Consider the following 23272-nt stretch of genomic DNA (forward strand, 5'->3'; position numbering starts at 1 on the left):
TACCTGATTACTCAAAAGCAAAATTTTCATACATGTGATGTGCCAGACGGTCCTCGCTGGATTCAACACACTTTCTGTACATGTGAAATTTTTTTTTTTTTTTTTTTCCCAACAAGTGCACATCCGCCAGCCGCATTTCCCACCTCAACATTTGTCAAATGAAGTGCGGTGGGGGGGGGGGGGGAGAAAAAATATAAGTTTCTGATATCAAACGGTGACATTTCAAATACTGACTTACTGAACAATAGCCCTCGAAAAAAAATACATTATTTAGGATTTTAATACCCCCAGAAAATGAGGCTCAAATGTCATAAATGTAAAATATACACTCGGCTATAAAAATACAAGGAAGTACAGTAATACAAATATATTTATTTGCCATTAATTATATATCTTTCACAATTTAAACAACACAAACTCCAATGACCAAAAAAATAAATAAATAAAAATAAAACACTGACGGCTAAATGATAGGAAGTATAAACAAACACTAAGTTTGATCCAAATGGACAACTTTATGGTAGAAACCATAAATATAATAATATTAACTTACATTCATTTTAATAACGCCTCCCCCCCCCCTTTTCCCCCCTCTATTTGGCGTGATTGGAGGAGGGGGGGGTTGCTATTGCAGATATTCAAAGGAAAAAAATTATAACATGCATTGAGCAACATAGTCCAATAACTGGAGGAAGAAATTTTTTTTTAAAAAAAAACAACACAGGAAAAAAAAAAAAATAGAACATTCCGAGTTGAAAATCTCGATAGAAATCTGCGAGTGCAAAATCCATCCGTGGGCGACGGGAGGCGAGATGGGAGTGAGGAGCTGTCCCGACGCAAGCGGTGCTGATCGGCAGTCGGAACGAGTCAGCGTTCAGCCCAGGTGTGGCGACCTTATTGACCCCCCCCACCCCCCTACCCGAACCACCCGAAGATCAAATTGCCGTTGCGAAAAGCTCGCCCCTCCCGTTTTTTTAAAATATATATATATATATTTTTTTTTTTTTTGCCTTTTGCGCTCTCCATCCAAGGCGGGCGGGCAAAGCAGACCGGTTAGGAGTCGTGCCTTCCAAGACGGAAAGATCCTAAAATGTGGCGCGCACGCGGGTGGTGTGTGTGAGTGGGCGCGTGCGGCGGGGGCGCGGGTAAGCCGGTCTTCAAATGCCCTCGGGCAAGGCGAAGGGCCACGCGCTGGGAGTCACTTGGGGCTTGAGCTCCATTTTCTCCTTCTGCTTCTGGTGCACGCGGCCGTGCCGCTTGCGCTCGTCGCTGCGGGCGAAGCGCTTGCCGCACACGTCGCAGGAGAACGGCTTCTCGCCCGTGTGAGTCCGGGTGTGCGTGGTCAGGTGGTCGCTCCGGCTGAAGCTGCGCAGGCAGATGCGGCACTGGAAGGGCTTGTGGCCCGTGTGGATGCGGATGTGGCGGTTGAGTTCGTCCGAGCGCGAGAAGCGGCGGTCGCAGCTCTCCATGGGGCAGGTGAAGGGCTTCTCCTTGGGCGGGCCGTGCGAGGAGGAGGAGGAGGAGGAGGCGGAGGCCGCGGTTTTGCGGGTCCTGGGGGGCTTGGCGGCGCCGGCGGAGGTGGAGGTGGCGGCGGCACGGGCGGTGTAGCTTTGGGCGAAGGAGTCGGGCAGCAGGGACGAGTACAGGATGGAGTCGATGGTGCTGGGTAGAGCGGGGGAAGCGTAGATGGAGTCACACTGGTTGGACGCCGGAGGCCCTTCGGGGTATGGCTTCAGGCCGGAGGAGAGCCCCATGGGGGGCGGGGGGAGGTAACCGTTGTACGCGTAGCTCTGCTGGCTCTGAGAGCACGTGTCGGGGAAGCACTGCTCCTGCTTGATGCCCCCCTCCACTTTAAACTCCACGTCCGGGTTGGGGCACATGGCCGGGAAGGTGTCCAAAAGTTCCTTCACGTCCATCTGCTGCTCGGGCGGGAAGTCGTTGGACATGGGGAAGGACGTCTCCGTGTGGAAGCCGCCTTCCAGGCAGTCCGACTTGCAGAAAGCCCCCCACTCGTAGCTCTCGAACTCATTCTTGACCACCACGGGGAAGGAGGCCGCCTCGGACTTGGGCTCGGCTTTGGCGAAGCCCAGCTGGGAGGTGGAGGGTTCCGGAGCCGGGGGGTCGGCCCGGTCCTGGGTGAAGCCGGTCAGGTGGTCGGAGGAGGAGGACGGGTAAGGCGGGGGCGTGGGGGCCCGGCAGGTGAAGGGTGGCCTCTTGGCGTCCCCGTAATGCGTGCTGTCCACGGGGGGCGTGAAGGAAGCCCCCCGGCTGTTGGCGCCGTGCTGCTGCTGGGCCTCGGAGAGCTGCGTGGTGGAGATGCCCACGATCTCGGTGATCATGTTGAGCAGCGTCTCGGTGGTGCACGGCGCCCCCTGAGAGGCTTCCACGTAGAAGCTGCCGGAGTAGGCGAGCGACGAAGGGGTGTAGGCGTCTTTGGGACCCTCGCAAGGGTTAAAAGCGTATTCCGAGTTGGAGGCTTCGGTTTTGAGGGTCGCGGGGGCTCCTTCTGTCGAACCAGAAACGGAGAAAAACTTTGTCAACCTCGATTTGTCTTTCGTGGCGATTTTTCATTATTTTTTTTCCCCCACGGAAGAAAATTTGGCACGTTACATAAACATGCATGCGCATCCGCGTCGCCGTCGCCCCCCCTTACCGCCCTCCCTCCCTCCCTCCCTCCATCCCCTTCCGAGCGCCCACAATCGCTGGCTTTCCACATTCCCTTGCATGCGACTGTTCCGCTCCCTCCTCGCCGCCGCGCAGCGGGCACTCACCGTGGCCGAACTGCGCCGGCACCGAGCGCTCGGCGTCGCCGAACGAGTCCAGGTTGTCTTTCCTCGCGCCGGCGTCCGTGCCCAGAGAGGAGCCGCCGCAGTTGTCAAACTGAGGGTAAAAAGAATCTTTCGCGTTCAAATCCATGTTGTTCAACATAATGCCGCACTTCGGAGGTCCGCCTCGGGTATGAATAGATGAATAAATAAAGAAAAATATCGGGGCGCCTTGTTTTCCTTCAACCCCCTCCTCTCTCTTTTTTTTTTTTTTTTTTGGGGGGGGGGTGGTGTTCGACAAATGATCCCCAGATGTGCTTGTTTTAAATAATAACAACAAGAAGAAAACCCCAAAGAAATTCGGTATATTCCTTCCCGGCAGTCGCTCCGCGGTCATTTGCTTGCCGCGGCTCTCGCGTCGCTCGCGCTTTTATACACTTTGGCGGCTCGGCGGCGCCTCCTCCCCATTCATCGGCTCCAGTGAGAGGATTCCCCGCTGCGTGTAAACTTCGTGCCCATATATGGACAGAGGATGTGACGAGCCTCCCCTCGGCTCTGCCCCCCCTCTCCTCGGCGCCTGTCGCCGGCGAGGATGGCGGCTGACGTCGCAACAAGTGGCCACCCGCGACGGGAGGCGTTCATCATCCGCGGCGTATGGCCGACATCTTTAAAAGCACGCCACGGGAATTCCTCGGAGAAAAATCGCCGAAAGGTTAAATGCCCCTCAAACAAACCCCCCCCCCCCCAAAAAAAAAAAAAAAGAAAGAAAATATCAGGACTTCAGTAATCCTCCGTTCAAAGCCCCGTGCAGACTCCGCTGGTGTATGGGCAGGGGCGTGCAAATGGGAGGGAGTGAGGGAGGGAGGTCCATCCATCCATTTTCTTTGCCGCTTATCCTCACGAGGGTCGCGGGGAGTGCTTTCAACGGGCAGGAGGCGGGGTACACCCTGAACTGGTCACCAGCCAATCGCAAGGCACATGGAGACAAACAGCCGCACTCGCAATCACACCTACGGGCAATTTAGAGTGTCCAATTAATGTTGCATTTTTATGGCACGTGGGAGGAAACCGGAGTGCCCGGAAGAAACCCACGCAGGGACGGGGAGAACAATCAAACTCCACACAGGATGGTCCGGGATTGAACCTGGGTCCTCAGGACTGTGAGGCCAACGCTTAATCAGATGATCCACCGTGCCGACGGAGGGAGGTCCAAAATATTATAATTCCCATTTATTCAATACATCTTAAACTCCTTATTGTTAGAAAAGCCCCAAACTTTTGTAAAAATATGAATACAATATGATTGTTTCATCTCAGAGGAAAGGAATATTAAAAACATTTTGGCTCGTCTCTGGCTTTATTGAAGAAAAAAATTTGCTTATGAGGTCAACTGGATTTGAGTTATGCCGCGTGGATAACTACACAAACGAGAAACCAAGACAAACTCAAGATCGTGCATTAAATTAATTTTTTTTTTAAAGTCTTACTTGCGCCTGGTTGAGTTTAATTTTTTTTTTTTTTTAAAAGACATATTTGCAGACTGTGTTTTGTGTTGCACTGAACAAGATTATATACACATATAGTTATGGCAACAAAAAGTGACCTAATTTTTAATAAATAGTCAAATGGCATTTTTTTTCATGATGCTTGTAATCTCAATTTGTCTTGATAACTAAGACTAACTAAGACTTAACTCTTCCTAAGATTTTGAGTTTTTTCAGGAAAAAAAAAAAAGCTTATCCTCACGAGGGTCACGAGAGCGCAGGAAGTGCCTTAATTGCTAATAGCTTTGTAGTACGTGCCGTGTGGTCAACTATCATTTCAGTGATAATGTTAACGGGGCTTGAAATGTGTGTAGTTGTTTTGATGCCAGCGGAATGTCGCACGTTGGCTGACTGATGTGCATACGTGGTGGCCATGTTGGGAAGGTCGATATTTGTGGTAAATATGTGCCACCAGGATTTGAATTTGAAATGTAAAGTGATCACATTTTCAATTATTTTATTATTATTATCATCATATTTCAGTGTAACTTTTCAATTCCTGACAATTCGCTGTCTGAAATTCAACCGGCTCCAATTAGTATGTGACGTCACGTGACTAAGAAAGCCTAACTGCGATTGGCTGGCTGTTTGGTTCTGACCTGAAGTAACCCTGCCTGGTGGCACAGACGGTGAATTTTAGACGGCGAATTGTAGCCGGTTGAATTGTTAACATTGAAAAGTTACACTGAAATACAACGATTGAAAATGCGCTCACTTTAAATTTTAAATTCAAATCCCGTTTTCTGTGGGATTTGAAATTCAAATCATGGTGGCCATGTTGGGAAGGTCCTTTTAAAGGCAACATGTGGCCATTGGAATGAAGTCATAATTTGCTCAGTTCTCAACGGCGACTTTCATGAACTTCACTGTTTTGTGTCACTGGCAGTAGCTGGGATACCATCACAGAACTGTATTTTCCTAGACCAGGACGAATTCAGATGGTGCGCCACAGCTAACATTCATTAGTCGTATTCTTGAAGCAGTTTGTTAAGCACGTCACGTCATCAGCCTGCAGTTCTTACTGCACGCACAGGACGTCGGCCAAGCTGTTTTTCCGATTTGCTCACGCAAGAGTTCTTCTACCCATGAGCTTGCGGCCCTGCTGTTGTAGTATTGTATGCTAGGTAAGCAGAGCTGCATTGGTTTTTGTCCGATATCCAGATTAGCGTTAGCTAACAGCTATGGATGGATGGACAGAAGCATCTGTTTGGATGTTGTCGTATTAGCCAATGAAGCACCATCCTCAGGGTCTACTTTCATGAGCACGGCCAAGAGTTGAGTATGCTTTCCCGCATCCAGGGTTACTCCGTCACTGCGCCAATATAGTCCAGTCACGCTTTTGGTTATGCTCGTTAGTTGACTCATAGTTATCGTACATTGTTTCTTGTGTTTTGGATCATCCTGTGTTGTCGTCCACAACTTCCGTTAATAATAAAAACCACTGAACATCATGTCCTCGTCTTGGAGTCCTGCGTTTGGGTCCGCCCGTGCAACGTTGGTTTGTGACAGTCTACATTCCACAAAATTCCTCATTATGGTCCTTACGCCCCCGCAAATAACAAAAAAAAAAACAACAATGGACGCAGTATTAATATATCTTTGTATATGTAACATATTTTTGCAACCATAGGGTGCACTTAAATGTCTTAAATTTTCTCCAAAATGGACAACATACCTAAAGCGCATAATTATTGTGCGACGTGTGCAATAAAGTACAATTAAACGTAGTGTTAGCATGCAGTTTCAGCGTATATGTAAGCCACCATGTGATGGCGCTCATGAGGCAGGGAGGAATAATTGCATTTCACAATTGTGAGCAGAAGAAGCTTATATTGCCCCACATGCTCCCTGTGGAGGCATCTCATTACTGATGATGTTGTACACACCACTAACCTTAAAAAAAAAAAAAAATAAAAAAAAAAAAAAAAAAAAGACTAGATTGGGTATACACACCAGTTGACCGCCATCTTGGCACTCCCAAAACGTGTAGAGGGCACGCTTTACAGGTTGTATTATGGCGGGGTTTTTTTTTCCAAATTTGGCATGTAATGTTAAAACTGGTTGTGTGATCTTGACATTTTTTCAGTTCTGGTAACGCGAAGGATTTTTAATTCGACTTGGTAAACCGAAAAAAGGCTAAGTGCAAAGGAAAGATATATAACACCGTGACTAGCAAGAAACCTTGGATATTACCTCGGGCCCGATTTCCGTGATACGTTAACTTTTCCCAAAATACGCTGTGAAACACTATCATCATAACATAGCAAAAAACTAAGCATTTTTTTTTTTAAATCATAAAAACATTCAATTTTAAGTCAATCAGTTAGATATATTTTTGGAAATAAGGAGCCGCAATGGGAAAATACATGCTAAACGCATTATTCATTTGTCTCTGCGACGTCCTGTTTCAAATTTAAACTTTTGATTGGAAAATCAGAACAAAGTGTTTTCTTGCTTCCAGATGAAGTTTAGGAAAATATTTACATCGCTTTTTCGGAAAAAAACGTCGGCCGATGAAGGTGAAGCAGAGTGAAGATTGAACAACAACTGTAGACAAAACTTTGTTAAAGTGAATTAAACTCATCAGAAAAAAAAAAAAAATTACAAACTTTAACAGTGTCAAAATAAACGTTTCTAACTTGCCTGTGGAATGTTTTCTCACAGCCACGAAAACGGCGATTAGCACACAGGTCGGCATGGTTGTTTTGGGAGTATCAAGATGGCGGATGGAGACTTCAGTTTTGGTAGCCAAGAAGCAGTCCAGTTTTTTTTTTTTTTTTAGATCAGTGGTACACACTCACAGTGTCACATCAAAAGTAAAATGATCACACCACAGCAAATAAAATAGCATGACTAGCAAAAAAAACAAATAATAGAATGACTTACACAATAATTGACGAAAAAAAACCTGCACTTTAAACAGTTTTTACCTCCTCCCAGCATGCTGTGGGCCACTGCTGGCACTAAGAGTGCCGCAAAGCATGCTGGGAGGATGCAAATAGTATTTAAAGTGTAGGTTTTGTGACAATTATTTCGTGAGTCTTTTTTTTTTTGTTTGTTTGTTTCAGTGTGTTTAAGTGTTCTTTGTTTGACAAGTCACACAACAACATTTTGCGAATGTTGGAACTCAGCGTTTTCCACGTCCCTAGAGCTAGTTTCTCTAAGCCGGGGATCGGATCGCCACGGTCACATTGCACCCGACCCCTATGGCCCCTTTCACAGGGGGAGACCCCGTGGGAAGGGGGACCCATGTTACCCTTTGGAGCCACGTGGGTGCAGGCCCGGCCCCCAGGAGCTCGCCTTCGAGCCCCACCTCCGGATACTAGCGGCCGAAATGAGTTTCCGCCGCAGGGTGTCCGGGCTCTCCCTTAGAGAACTGGTGAGAAGCTCGTTCATCCGAGAGGGGGTCAGTGTCGAGCCGCTGATCCTCCGGGCACGTCCCACCGGAAAGAGACCCCGAGGACGACCCAGGACACGCTGGAGAGACTTTGTCTCGCGGCTGGCTCGGACAGGACTCGGGATCCCTCCGGAAGAGCTGGAAGAAGTGGCTGGGGAAAGGGAAGTCTGGGTATATCCCTGCTGAAGCTACTTCCCCTGCGACCCGACTCGGAAAAGCGGTAGACGATGGATGGATGGATCTCAGCGTGCAGGTAACGTGCACCACATTGTAAGGCGCCATTTCCAATGTGGCGCTTCCTCGATTTAGAAGAGAATTTAATACCTCTACGATCAAGACATGAAAACAAACAAATATGCGAGGCCGCCAACGGCGAACCTCGAATGGGCAAAGGCAGAACAAGCTCCTCTGTTGCTCATTTCAACCACTTTCTGACTTCTGACGGACGCATTTCGATGGCTCCCTCAGCCGACGCCGGATTGCACATTTTCAGCAGTTGCGGCGATTGACTCCCCCCCTCGGCAATTCTTTCCTCCCTGGAGTGCGATCGCGGCAAATTGCGGCTCGCTCGCACCATCGCGGCCAGGCCTCGTCCAAAAAAACCGAGCCTTGGCCTTTGAAAGCATCCGAGGGCGTCGATAACACCCCTGATGTGTTCAGTGGTTGAACCCAACCGCTCGTGTGGCATTTCAACCCCGCCAAAGCGGTTTATTTTTTATTTTGATTTATTTTTTTTTTCCTCTCCCTCTCTCTCTCTCTCTCTCATGTGTTCCGGCATCTGTTGCCGGGTGAACTCGGCGGTCACGCTTCCTACTACACAAAGTCGATTCTCTTTGATTGGCCGCGGCGGTGTGCAGCAGACCTCTCGCTCAGGTTGCCGCATCGGGACGGCGGCGAGCGGCCGTGAGCGGCCCGGTCGGTTACTTTTTACTTCACGCGCGAGAAAATGCTTCCTCCGGGTCGGTACTGACATGAATGGAATCCTGCCTTGCAAAGAAATGAATCCGACCGCACAGTATGAAAGGATGCATCTTTTTTTTTTTTTTAAAGGAGATATGGAAAATTGACTTTATGTATGCAAACAGTTGCGTGCGTGTGTGGAGCGCTAACCCACCCGTCGAGTGTCAAATGAAACCGCTTAAATCTCGACTTTTCCATTACAAAACAGCCGGAGTTCATTTACTCTTTTTACCAAGTTCCTCCACCTATGAAATAATCAGATAGCAAATATTATAGTCATAACAATGAAGTGGTTCTATTTGGAAAATATTTGAGTCTGATCAGCTAGAAAGAGGTCTGAGGTCCCGGGTTCAATCCCGGCCCCCGCCTGTGTGGAGCTTGCATGTTCTCCCCGTGCCTGCGTGGGTTTCCTCCCACATCCCAAAAATATGCAAAATCTGATCAGAAGACCAATCCCTATCTAATCTATCTTTCTTAGGTAATCCTATAATTCTTTTGAGATGTTGAACATTGGCTTTTTAATTACCTCAAAGCCATTCATCCTCTCTTCCATTTTTCATTGTTCCATCCATCCATCCATCCATCTTCTTTGCCGCTTATCCTCACAAGGGTCACGGGGAGTGCTGGAGCCTATCCCGGCTGTCGACGGAGCAGGAGGCGGGGTACACCCTGAATCGGTCACCAGCCAACCGCAGGGCACATAGAGACAAAGAGTCCCACTCACAATCACCCCTAGGGGCAATTTAGAGTGTCCAATTAATGTTGCATGTTTTTGGGATGTGGGAGGAAACCCACACAGGCGCGGGTAGAACATGAAAAGGCAAAGGGTCCGGAATTGAACCCAGGACCTCGGAACTGTGAGGCCAACGCATTCCAGTTGATCCACCGTGCCGCCTGTAACATTAATTGGACACTTTAAATTGCCCAAAGGTGTGATTGTGAGTGGGGCTGTTTGTCATGATGTGCCCTATGATTGGCTGGAAACCAGTTCAGGGTGTACCCCGCCTCCTACCCGTTGATAGCTGGTATAGGCTCTAGCACTCCCGTGACCCTCGTGAGGATAAGCAGCTAAGAAAATGTATGGATATTTGATTCAGATCATTTAAGCAAATGTGCGATGAGCTGTTGTGATTCAATTTATCTCAGCTGACTTTGGTTGACAAGTGTGGAGATGTTGGTTGTCAATCCTGGCTGACCCGACAATTTCATTTTTGTGGCTTGTGAAAATGAAATCTGGAAAAAAAAAAAGACTCCATGATTTGTGGCTGTGGAAGTGATGTCTGTAAAAGAAGCGGCGGTGGATTTAACGATGCGGGTGCAGGTATTTTGCACGTTGACTAGACGGAGTTTATATTTGCAGTTATTAAATCCAGGACATTTTTGTGCTAGCCAGCAACTGATCAACAAAATTGGGCCTGAAACCAAACCTGGAATAGAACCCCGCAATGAGGCCAGAATCCAGGAGGAAAGAAGAAGAAGAAAAAATAAAAAACTCGAGCTCAGGGAGTACGTACAAACTCGGCACAGGAGGCCTGAGGAGAGATTCCAACCCGAACTGTCTTGACCATGAGCCGGTTGCGCTAACCACTAAGGCCGCTGGCGAAAAATATCGGAAGATGACGCAAAAACGTCTGTTTTGTGAAGTTATTAATCACTTCACGCAGTATAATTCACAGGTAGCTGCTCATGTGGGCTTTTTTTTTTTTAATCGGAACAAAAGATAAACGGCCTTAAACTCCAATTGCGGGTCGGGGGGGGGGGCAAAGACAAAGATGTAATCAGCAATGCGACGTCTTTGTACTGAGTAGGATTGACATGCGGAAATAATGAAGCGCGTGAGTCACGCGGAGTCAAAGGCAATCCGCGCAATAACATTTCCTCAAAATTGTGTCACTCCGCTCAACGCCGATATCTCGTCCGCGTGCGAGCGGCGCGGCGCCGTCATCTTTTCAAGGCGCCGCGCAATAATAGCCCGTACGGCGTTTCGCGGCAGCGCTGGCATTCTCCGGAATAAAATGGCTTTCACCTCAGATGCGCACTCTAATTCCGGTAGTTGGGGGGCGGGGGCACAAGACGCTCAGATCCCATCCGTCTCGAGTCGATTTAAAAAAAAAAAAACAATCTGATCACTCGAGAGGGCCGGGACCAGAACGGCGGCGTGGCTAACCTCTTTCTCCTGCGTGGAAATGTCGCGGCGGAAGGGACTGAGTAATGGGTTTATGTAATCTTAGCACTTACTGACATTACAGTACAGCGCAGTTGACTTCATACCTGCGCATTATTAGTGACAAATGCAAGCCTTTTGTTTATTAATACGCTGGAATCTGTTGGACAGAACGTTCCCTTTCCTTAAGGTTGCTTCTGTGTTTTAACAAAGACGACTCGGAAGAAGGTTCTAGATGTACCGGCCAGGCTAAAAAGTTGGGACACTAACAGTATTTAATGAAAGCGTGACTTGGCACTTTGACTGAATGGGGATACCTAAGAAATGAGATGTAAATTTTTGTGTTTTATTTTTTTTTTGTATGAATGAGGCTCCTCATAAAAGTAAACATCTAAGATTAAATGTGAAAAAAAAAAAAAAAAAAAAACACCTGCAGTGGTGGAACGTAAAGTACAAATAATGCAGCGTGAACTCCCGCAAGAGGGACCCAGCCGGACCAGGAAAAACGAAAATCTGAATACAGCAATCCCTCTCTACTGTCACGAACTTCTGGTACGGGGGGCGGACCCAAATGCAGGACTTCGAAGCAGAGGGATAATGTTCAATGTAGTTTATCCCGGAAACTGTAGCAGTCCGACAAGGCAGAGGTAAAGAAACGCTAGGCTCGGTGGGATCCAAAAGACATGCAGCAAGGTCCGATGACTTGGGGCAAACTAACAACTCAACGGGACAGGATCAAACAAAAGGGCACAGAATCGCTGTGATTAGGGTTACTCTAACTTACGCGTAGAAGCGGAGGTCCCCACAGGTAGTGAACGCAACTCAACGAACAAAAACCCCAACTTAAATGCCTGTCTAATTACAGTCCCAATGTGAAACAGCTGTGAGTGGTGGAACGTACAGTACAAATAACGGACAGTGAACTCCCGCAAGAGGGACCGAGCCGGACCAGGAAAAACGAAAATCTGAATACAGTAACCCCTCTCTACTGTCACGGGGGAGAACATGCACCCAGGTGGGTTTGGGTTTGAACCCGGGTCCTCGGAACTGTGAGGCCAATGCTTTACCCGCTGTTCCACCATGCTGCCCCCAGGTGCAATCATCACAGTAATTGTAGTTTCATTATTATATAATATTGGCCGTTTTATTATAGATTTTTTTGGAAAAATAATCCAAAGTTACTCAGTAGTCATTCAGTACTCGAGTAATTATTATGATGACTCCTCTTTACCTTGTCTTCAGTCATATCGTTTTACTTGAGTACAACTTTTGGCGACTCAACCCACCGCCGACATAGGCTTGCTACTTTTACAATGTCCATCCATCCATTTTCTTTGCCGCTTATCCTCACAAGGGTCGCAGGGAGTGCGGGAACCTATCCCAGTTGTCAACGGGCAGTAGGCGGGGTATACCTTTAACTGGTTACCAGCCAATCACATCGAGGCACATCGAGACAAACAACCACACTCACGATTTGGAGCGTGCAATGAATGTTGCATGTTTTGGGGATGTGGGAGGAAACGAGGAGAACATGCAAACTCCACACAGGCGGGTCCGAGTTCGAACCCGGGTCCTCAGAAACGTGAGGCCAACGCTTTACCAGCTGCTCCACCGTGCCGCCTTGATTATTATCATTTTTCCAAAATATCTATCACGGAACTTTGACACACACGATTGTGATGACCTCTGATTACATAACGTCGCTTTGTTGACGATTTGCACAGCGTTCCATCATATTTTCATAACAGGACGGCTTCGCTTTATGCTCCAGAAGAACTTTAAAAAAAAAAACAAACAAACAAACAAAAAAAAAAAAAACCCAAGTCTTTTCTTTTTTTTTTTGTGCGCGCGCTCTGCGCTCCGTAAATGTCGACCTGCGTTATTTTAAGGCTCACTCCTGGACAGGGTGTGGGAGTTGCGCTTGCAGGTGGGTGCCAGCTTTACACTTGAAGAGGCAGTAAGGAGCGACTTCCCTCAGGGATCTCTGCCCATGAGATGAAGTACATTAGATGGACGATACTGCCTTATAATGTTTTTGTTTCCAATAGCAAAAAAAAAAAAATAATAATAATTCTGCGTTTGTGTTAAGACCCGAAGCAACACGAGAAAAAAAAAACACAGCGTTGAGCACTGTTCTGCCCTGCGGCACACACACACACACACAACACACAAAACCGTGAAAGGACGAGGGCGCCCGAGCTGTTGTACGGCGCGTTGACGGCGTTGAGCGACGATGGGCACCGACCGAACCGTACTGACACGAGGGATGATAATGAATCATAACACGGCTTCTATTTTGGGTTCCGCAGCAACTCGCAGCGATTCTATTTTGTGGGGTCCGCTCGCATTGACGAATCGGATTCTTCCCCAATCGGCGGGGCTGGACTCCAGCAAACCCTGCGGGTGAAACTCAGTGGCCGTCCATAAATTTGCAAAAATATTGTAAATCTAGAGGACTGCCACTGGATGTTATAAAAACATAAAGCACTTTTTTTTAAATCAGCCATTTAGGTAAAAGCTGCTACTTCCACATGAAAAACGTGCAAAAACAGATCACTGACACTGGTCGCTAACATTAGCGTGAGGTATTAGTGTGCTTCCTATTTCCAATCTGTTGCCCAAATTGAACAGCTTGACAAAAAAAAAACTGTTATTGTAACAAAAATAGCATCTTCCAGACTCCAAAGATTTGTTTTGTACTCCTCAGAAAAAAGGCTGTGCCGCTCTCTCTCTCTCTCTCTGGTCTTTGCCCACTAGACAACAGACCATGGTCACATGGCCACCACATCAATGCCCCACGTTCAAAATGGCCGCCATGTAGGGACAGAAAGATCTAGTCTTACTGTAATATCTGTGACCCGGAAATGCATTGCACCTCGGCGGGGGAAAAAATAAATAAATAAATTAATTAATAAATAAATAAATAAATAAAAATAACTTTAAAAAAAAAAAAAAAAAATCGGGCAATCATGGAAATGACAGACTTTTATAAAGTTTTACAACAATTAATTTTGCATCTTTTGGTCCTAATACCTGTTTCTCTCCCATTATTTTATTTTAGACTTGAAGACCCATAAAACAGTCATTACATGGACGATACTGCCTTATGTTTGTAAAAATGTGTGTAAAAAAAAAAAAAAAATCTGTAGTGACACTGGTCAGTTTCATTAGTGTGAGGTATTAGTGTGCTTCCTATTTCTGTTGCCCAAAGTGAACAGCTTGACAAAAAAAAAAGAAAATAAACCAAAAGAAAAACTGTTATTGTATCAAAAATAGCATGCTCCAGACCCCAAACATATGTTTTGTACTCTTCAAAGACAACAGACCGTGGTCACATGCCCACCACATCAATGCTCCACATTTAACTGCTGCTCCCGTTGACTGCCTGCCTGATCCCCGACACTGGACTAAATAAATGCGTTTCCCGTACTGCCTCTACGGTCCCGAAGAACGATCATGGATCCCGTCCCGGTTCGTGGTCGATCCCTCCCTCATCAGAGACTTTCACGCCTCTCAGACCGAGGCGCCTGGGCCGTCCGGGGCTCGCCGTTAAGGGGTGGGTACTGTCATGGCCCTGCCGGTCCCTGACCTGGCCATACCGGTCCCCGATGCGGGACGCACCTGCCGCAACCAGCGTCTCTAGTAATCACGTCCCAGTTATATAGAAGCACGTGTAGGGTCCGGCCTTGGCCAGATCGTTGCCTCATGCCTCATTCCCGCACTCTCGTAATCCCGTTCCTGATCCGGTGTACCGACCCCTGCCTCCTACACCCGACGACCTTGTTACCGCTGTTCCCTGCCTGATCCCCGACACTGGACTGAATAAACACGTTTCCCCGAACTGCCTCTACCGTCTCCCGAGTCGTGCATCTGGCTCCAACCCCGCGTTCTGGTCGTGACATTACGAAATGAAATTAAATCGCAAGAAATTGACCCGCGCCGCTTCAAATAATGCTTTTCGAAGCCTCATTTGGAAGGTTTTAGGAAATTCATTCATTCCGGGAACAACGAGACTGCGCCTGGATCCGCAGATCCATCAAATACCCTCCATATCAGCCGACAAACACATGAACATTCAGCCTTAAGTGTTTTTGAGGAAAGCCTTTGCAGGTTTATGAATGCGGAGCATTTTTTTGGAGTGGTGGTGGTGGGGGGGGGGGCGATCCTACAAGAACAACAACGCATACACACATCAGAGTCGCTACAAGAGCCAGTGAAATCCATCCGCCTCCTCTAAACCACATTGTGACATGTCTCGCATAGAAACCTCACCCCTGAGGCGTGAGCTGAGGAAACATCTTTAATCTAAACCTGGATATAATGGGGGCCTGTAAGACACCGCACAAAATGGATTGGGAGAGTTTAAAAAGACGGGGGGGGGGGAAAAAAAAAAAAAAAAACCTGAAACCTCTGCCGGAAACACGACTTCCTATAAATACACGCCATTTGCCTCGGCTGCCAGGTTCTCTCTCTCTCACACACACATACATTTTCTCTCGTCCGCACAACGTTACACACACACCATCATTCAAATGTTGGGCATGAATAAGAAACATAAAAGCGGCGGAAGCGTGGGGCTTCTTCAGGAAGAACTCTCCACCGCTGCACTTCCTCCGAGAGTGGGAGAGGGTTAGGGAAGCCCGGTACCAGGCCCCAAAGCCGCCGCCGCCGCCGCCGTTACAGTTGGTGCGGCAGGTTTCCCGCTGCTTCCAAAAATACTTTCCCCGCTCGCCCACTCCGGTCCCCAGCTGCCTGTACTCTGTGGTTTCTGCAACGGGGATGGGTGAGGATGGCACACACCGAGCGCTCCGATCATGATTGCGGAATGCCCCCCGGTGTTTCTTGAAACGTGCCCCCAGACTCCTCCACGCATGGCTTGCACCCTTGCCCTCTTCTTTGCTGGATCCATTTTCCCAGCAGCAGCATCGGCGGCAGCAGCACTCTTGGACCTGATCCAGAGCCCGCACCTGCTGTTACCTAACTGCGAAGCTGCAAAACCATGACACACAACACTCCACTTGTCTTCATTCCGACAACTGCAGATGTTTCCGGCGCCAAACAGCTCACTCGGCGCGAGAGTAGAAGTAAAAACTGTAAAATGTGGGCAACCGGTGAACCTCCAGGCCACAGAATTTGATCTGACCGGCAACGGACAGGCCGGAGCACCAATTTTTTATTGACAAAGAATTCTTGAAATGACCATAAAAGTTTGATGTCATGCTCCGCTCGCATTTGACGGTTTGGGCAAAAAAAAAAAAAAAAAAAAAAATCTTAAAGATATCCGCTTCCATTTGAGTCTCTCCAGTCGAGGTTCTTAAGTGAAACAGGTGTCGAAGATCACTTCCCTAGGAGGACTACGACCTTTAGTTGAAAAATGGCCGCTGTGACTCAAAATCTTTCTTCTTTTCCTTTCGGCTTGTCCCTTTAGGGGTCGCCAGAGCATGTCATCTTTTTCCATCCAAGACTACCTCGTGTATCTTCCTCTCTAACACCCACAGTCCTCACGTCTTCCCTCACAACTTCCATCACCCTTTTCTTTGGTCTTCCTATAATTCGCTCTTTTGCCTGGCAGCTCCATCCTCAGCACCCTTCGACCAATATACTCACTTTTTCGCCTCTGAACATGTCCAAACTATCCAAGTCTGCTCTCTCTAACCTTGACTTTGGCTGTTCCTCTAATGAGCTCATTTCTAATCCTATCCAACCTGCTCCCTCCGAGCGAGAACCTCAACATCTTCATTTCCGCCACCTCCAGTTCTGCTTCCTGTTGTCTCTTCAGTGTCCCTAATCCGTACATCATGGCGGCCTTTTTTATAAACTTTTCCCTTCATCCTAGCAGAGACTCTTCTGTCACATAGAGCACCAGACACCTTCCGCCAACTGTTCCACCCCGCCTGGGCCCGTTTCTTCACTTCCTTACCAGACTCTCCATTGCTCTGTATTGTTGACCCCAAGTATTTGAAGTCGCCCACCCTCGGCATCTCTTCTCCCTGTAGCCGCACTCTTCCCCCTTCACCCCTCTCATTCACACACACATATTCCGTTTTACTTCGGCTAATCTTCATTCCTCTGCTGTGACTCAAAATGGCGAACTAAAATGCTCGGCAGTTTAGCGTAGCTCAACTGTCTTGGATGCACTCTTCCGATTGGTGCCTCGTAGGAGTTGGTCAAAGTATGAGCCCTGCAACTGACCAAAAATGGCTGACTTGAAAGCAATATATAAACAGTCCTGCTGGTCACGCTCTTCCCATTTTGACATCATGAGTCCGATACGACCGAGCGACAGAATCCAAAAACATTTTCTCAGAGAGGGACGCACCGCGGAGGGTCTTCAGCAGGTTTCCGCAAAGATACAGAGAGAACGGAAGAATTACAGAAAGGCATACAAGTGGACCTTGGAAACGTTCATGAATCAAACACCTGTTGTGAGTCTCGCAGCTCCGCTCCTCGTTAAGAGACCGGAAAGTCGTCCAAAAGAAAAAAAATATATTGCAACACTTGGACGTGCATTCAAATGTTTACAGGAGCTCGCGTTAAATTTATCTGTAGACTTTATGGTGCATTTTAGAGTCAACCCGAAAGACAAATATTTAGAATAGATTTTTCCTGATATTCGTCTGTAAGTAAATTGGTAAACACCGCTCAAGACTGAAGAGGGTGAAAGTTGCCTCCGGATGCGTCTATAAATGTGCACGCGGCCCTCGGTGGCAGAAGTTAGGACGCCCCCGATCGAGGGTATCCCCCATTTTCCCCGGCCCCTCGGACAAAAGGATCAATAACCGCAAGCGGTCATTATCGTACAACGCGGGGATAATTGCATATGCTGTTGACCGTCATAAGTTAATAGGTCTCCATGTTGTGGTCTCTGACTCATCCGCACCCACACTGATTTCTATTTGTTGCTCTTTCTCCCATGGAGCGACGCGTACGCGCAAACACGACCGCCGATAATTACAGAACGCCTTCATCTTCATCAAGCGCGCCACTGTCGACACAGTCATTAGCGGGGACGGCGCAACGCAAACAGGTCCAAACAAATAGCCCCGACGCGGCAGACACGCGAGAAAACAGATGAAGAATGTTAAGAGCTCGCAGCTAACAAAAGTAACTATGGAAACGGGCAGCTCTACATGGCACTAGCATCCACAGCTCTCTCCAGAAAAAAAAAAAAAAAAAAAAAAATGTTGGGCCAAGAGCGAATCAGGTAAAGACAAAAGATCCCGGGTGAACCTATTTATAGGGGGGCTTACATAACATAGATAGACCTATGTTGGCTCAGGCGAGTTTGCCGCTCAACAGCAAAGCCTCTGTGGGGCAAAAATTTCATAGAAAGCACAAAAAAAATAAAAAGAGAGAAACAGAGCGGCGTGCACGACGATGGCTAATGCAACAAATGGAGGCAGAAGGCTTGCTTATTTTCACGCCAAGGAGTAGATACGCCGTTATGCCGTCTTATTCCGAAAGACCTTGCGGCTATTAAGCGGGAATATAAAATTACATAGAGCTCAAAAAGACTCAAAGTTGTGTGTCTGTCATATAGACACATAGGCCTAGGGGGAAAAAAAAAAAAACAAAATAAAAAAGAAAGACCGTGAGATCCGTCACCACCCCAAAAACCAAAATCTCCCCCCCCCCCGATAATTACAGCCTGCCACCAGATCTCCAATGTAAATTGATCATTAGCATAATTATCCACTTATGCTGCTTTAATTCTAAGTAGCTCTCTATTGTACGTAAAATGATAGCCGGGCTGTACAGAATTCAAAAAGCCTCTTCTGGTGAATGCCTTATTAATTAGCTCGCTCTCGCGTGCAGTCAGACTTTTAGGACCGGACTGCACGTCTCAAAGCGCGATGCAGTACGACAACTCCAAACGGGTATCGCTCCAACTTCTAAAATCAAATAAAGATTGCGGAGATTGACATTTTTCTTCGCTCTCTGCAAAAAAAAAAAAAAAAAAAGGAAAGGTTGCAAGAACTAATCAGAAAGCGCCTCTTCTCATCTGATGAATGCCTTATTAATTACAGCAGCTCCCTCTAGCAAACATTTGGAGTAAATGCATTCAAAGCGATAATCAATTTGCTCTAACTGCCTCCCCCCCCAATCAATTTAACATATATTATTTAAAATTAAACAGATTATTTTGAAGAAACAATATTTTCATGAAAGGATTGAGTGAAACAGTTGACAGCTATTCAAATCAAATCATTTGTATGTGTTAATGGAGCCAGTATGCATTGTTAATAAATATGATTTTAAAATAAAATAAAAAATATTTGAAATAGTATTATTTGTTACTTGTCTTCCAAATTTAAAATTAAAACAAAAGAATTAACTAAAAAAATAAAAATTTGATTAACAAAAATTGAGATTAAAATTTAAAAAGAAGTTATTTTCTTTTTTTCAATGTCCCTTTCGGGCAGTGGTGTCAAACTCAAGGCCCGGGGGCCAGCTCTGGCCCGCCACATGATCTCATGTGGCACCGCGAAGCCAAATTCAGAGTGTCAATTTCCATGATTCTTGTACAAATCTGTGCCAAAATTTCAAATAGTCATATGTCATCAATGATGAAGATGAGATATCACAACCATTCTTGTGTTACCAAACGTGAATCGTTGAAAAACACATAACCCTTGATTTCTGATTCCAAAACTAGTTCAGAAATTGATGAGATGACTAAATATATTCTTGTTTCACAGTCATAACGGCCCTGTGAGGGAAACCGGAACAACAATGTGGACCGCGAGATAAATGAGTTCGACACCTGTGCTTAAGGGGCTCCGTACAATAGTAATTAGTTCTGCAATCTTTTCTATGTTTTAAAAAAAAAAAAAAAAAAAAAAAAGAAAATATTTTGCTAAATGTACAAAGCTAATTCAGGGGGGTGGGAAACAAATTCGCTTTGCTAATTAGTCCATTTTCAGGAATGAGAGATCTTTCCAATCATAAACATACATTATTCACGACTGAGGTCAACCTTTTATCCGCTTGCAATTCCAAGACCGTTGCTGCACTCGTCCGTGAGTATTGTGCGATCGTCGATTGCGATTATTGCATATAGACAATGGTAATGCCGAAATTATGCGCAAATGACTACTTCCTGACTCATCTGTTTATTATGCAGTCACATTAGTTAGCTCCGATGCCGTTTGCCTATTATCCCATCATCGCAGCAGAAAAAGGGTCTTGGGTGAGGGGGATGGATGGCACACTGAGTGCCTTAGTCACACACATTGTCTACACCCTCAAAGAAATACATGAATTTTGTAGCCGCATAAAAGGGACGCGGAATCCATTTCCTCCGCGAGAGACGGCAAAAGGCACAGGATATGGCTCATCTGCATTCAAAGGCTTGACTTCCATGTTTTTGCCTTCGTGGCTCAAAGGTCAAAAGATAGCGCGAATGATTCCGCTCGCAATCGTTGAACGCTGACAAAGTAGCGTGACGCTTTCGCAATATGAACGGCAGCAAATATCATTAGGAGGATGACACTTCATGTCAGCGTCAGTCCCAAAAGTGGCCAATTTAATGCAGCTGATTCGATTGGAACATGGAAATGGTCGGTCGGATGGGTTTGAATTTATAGAAACTTGGTTAAAACTACGGTGGACTATCTCCCAACTGGGCCTGAGACCAGCAAACAAGCTTAAAAATGGAGAAGATCGCGAGACAAAACAAATGTGAACAAAAGTTACCTTCACAGGAGGAGGGAGCTCAGGCAGCTGAGGATTCGGAATCGACACGGAATCACCAACATGCTAGGCAAGGTAATCGCCTCACTTTGAATTTTGATCGTACATCCATCCATCCATCCATTATCTACCGCTTCTCCGGGTCGGGTCGCGGGGGAAGTAGCTTCAGCAGGGAGACCCAGACTTCCCCTTTCCCCAGCCACTTCCTCCAGCTCTTCCGGAGAGATCCCGAGGCGTTCCCGAGCCAGCCGAGAGACATAGTCTCTCTAGCGTGGCCTGGGTCGTCCCCGGGGTCTCTTTCCGGTGGGACATGCCTGGAACACCTCACCAGGGAGGCGTCTAGGAGGCATCCGAATCAGATGCCCCAGCCACCTCGTCTGGCTCCTCTCAATGCGGAGGAGCAGCGGCCCGACACTGAGCCCCTCGCGGATGACCGAGCTTCTCACCCGTACTCTGAGGGAGAGCCCGGACACCCTGCGGAGGAGGAAACTGATTGTATATTACCCAAAAAAAAAATAAAATAATAATTTCAAACTGATAATATTGTGTTAAACTAACCCTCCATTAGTATTCTCAGTCATGCTAACAAAGTACAACCCGTGGCTAATAGCCTGGCTAACCAAGGTGAGTGCAAGACAGCCATGTTGGGGAGGTCCACGTTTCTTTCAAAGGCAAAAACACTGACCTAAAAAAAAAAAAAAAAAAAGACTGGATGGCCCATTGGCCACTAAAACTGGAGTAGCCATCCGCCATCATTTTACTCCCAAAACATCCGTGCCGACCTGTGTGTTAATCGCAAGTTTCGTGGCTGTGAGAAAATATTCCACAGGCAAGTTAGGAAGATTTACTTTGACACTGTTAAAGGTTATTTGTCAAGGGTTTTTTTTATTTTCTGATGATCTTAATTCACTCGAACAAAGTTTTGTTTACCGTTCACTCTCTGCTTCATCTAAGGTTTTTCCACAAAAAAAAGCAATGTCAATATTTTCCCAAACTTCATCAGTGGATAAGCAAGGAAACACAATTTCTGTGAAATTTTTGATGAATTTCATATTACAGAACTCTGCAAATTGATTTTGATTTTCAAATGCGAGGAAACAAGTTGAAATTTTCTGTCTGAAATCAGACGTCACAGAGACAACAAATGAAGAATGTGTTTAGCATGTATTTCCCCATTGCGAGTCCTTATTTCCAAAAATATATCTTACTGATTGACTTTTTATGACAAAAAAAAAAAGCTTATTTTTTGCTGTCATGATGATAGTGCTTCACAGCGTATTTGGGGAAAAGTTAACATCACAGAAATCGGGCCCTAGGTAATATGCAAGGTTTCTTGGTTGTCACTGTGTTTTGTCTTTCCTTTGCACTTCGCCTTTTTTTGGCTTACCAAGTCGAATTAAAAATCACTCATGTTACCAGAATTGAAAAAACCTCAAGCTCACACGACTGAATTCTACATGCCAAACTTTGAGGAAAATCCCCGCCATAATCCAACCTGTAAACCATGTCCTCCACACCTTTTGGGAGTACCAAGATGGCGGCTAACTGGCTTCAACCTAGCGACACAACGCTAGAAAAGACTGAAATAAAGTCATAACTTGCTAACTTCTCAAATGATTTTCCATGATGTTCACTTTTTTTTTTTTTTGGGCCAAAGCATATTGTATCAATCCATTATAACTTGGGTAAAAAAAAAAAAAACATTTTTACCTGTGAAAGGCCGTTGTCGTAATTGGACGGCAACCATTTGCAGCACAATGTACCGGCATCCTTGGTCTTTTGGTTTCCTTGATGTCCACGCACGCTCCTAGCTTAGTGTCACATGTACCTCCAAAAGGGGCTCGTAATATCTACCTATTCATATTTCTGGTTTGCAGTGCTAATGCTAACTTAGTGTTGCTAGCGCTATATGGGAATATGGGCTCCCCGTGACTCCAACAACACACTTTGACAAACATCTGTTGGAGAATCGACCCCGTGCACAATCGTTAATTGTCTGCAGGTGTGTAAGTGTGAATTGGGTGTCTATTTGTGCCCTGCTTTAACCCGTTCACTGCCGTTGACGGCTGCTGAATTCGAATATCCATGTCGACGTGAACTCGTGCTGATCAGTATCCCACGAGATTCTTGCAAAGAATACGGTGATTTTGCGTTAAGATGACAGAACGCAAATAATCAAGCTGGACGTGTCGGTGTAATGGAAGTACGCGGCATGGAGTTAATTGAACTGCGCACCCAGGTGATAGACACATCCCAATAAGTTCAATTTGAAGTTCTTCAGACATAAAAGCCCAAGAAAAAAAAGCTTTGTAGCTTAGTTTATATGGACACGTGTTTGAGTCACAACTACAGACAAACGTGCTGCTGTTGACATGCCCTTGAGCAAGGCAACCAGCTCAAGTGGTGAAATATCTCATTCACTCTAAATCTCTCCTTGCCTGCGTGCATCTTTGATGTGATTCTGTGTATGGAGTAGGGACAATAATTAGGATACTTTTTTTTTTTTTAAATGCAAGAATTAAGGGCTATATTTTAAAGAACGGGGGTACGGTGATAAAAGCGTTGGCCTCACAGTTCTGAGGTCCCGGGTTCAATCCCAGACTCGCTTGTGTGGAGTTTGCATGTTCTCCCCCGGCCTGCGTGGGTTTTCTCCCACATCCCAAAAAACATGCAACATTAATTGGACGCTCTAAATTGCCCCTAGGTGTGATTGTGAGTGCGACTGTCTCTTTCTGCCCTGCGATTGGCT

General features: G+C 46.3%; 1 protein-coding gene across 3 annotated transcripts; it reads right to left on the reverse strand.

Moving 5' to 3' along the window:
- Positions 1-352: 352 nt before the first annotated feature.
- On the reverse strand, positions 353-22517 carry LOC133506310 (early growth response protein 4). Of its 3 annotated transcripts, none has more exons than XM_061830325.1 (2): positions 22234-22515; positions 353-2506 (listed from the first exon to the last, which is right to left on the reverse strand). In XM_061830325.1, the coding sequence occupies exons 1-2, from the start codon at positions 22268-22270 to the stop codon at positions 1158-1160; spliced, it is 1386 nt and encodes a 461-aa protein (XP_061686309.1). In that variant the 5' UTR covers positions 22271-22515; the 3' UTR covers positions 353-1157. The 3 variants fall into 3 exon arrangements, 2 of the variants coding, with proteins under 2 accessions (XP_061686309.1, XP_061686308.1); XM_061830324.1 differs by lacking the exon at positions 22234-22515 and adding an exon at positions 2772-2928; XR_009796472.1 differs by lacking the exon at positions 353-2506 and adding an exon at positions 2772-2880 and having other exon boundaries at positions 22234-22517.
- Positions 22518-23272: the final 755 nt, after the last annotated feature.

The sequence above is a fragment of the Syngnathoides biaculeatus genome, chromosome 9, assembly GCF_019802595.1.
Source record: "Syngnathoides biaculeatus isolate LvHL_M chromosome 9, ASM1980259v1, whole genome shotgun sequence".
NCBI classification, from domain to species: domain Eukaryota; kingdom Metazoa; phylum Chordata; class Actinopteri; order Syngnathiformes; family Syngnathidae; genus Syngnathoides; species Syngnathoides biaculeatus.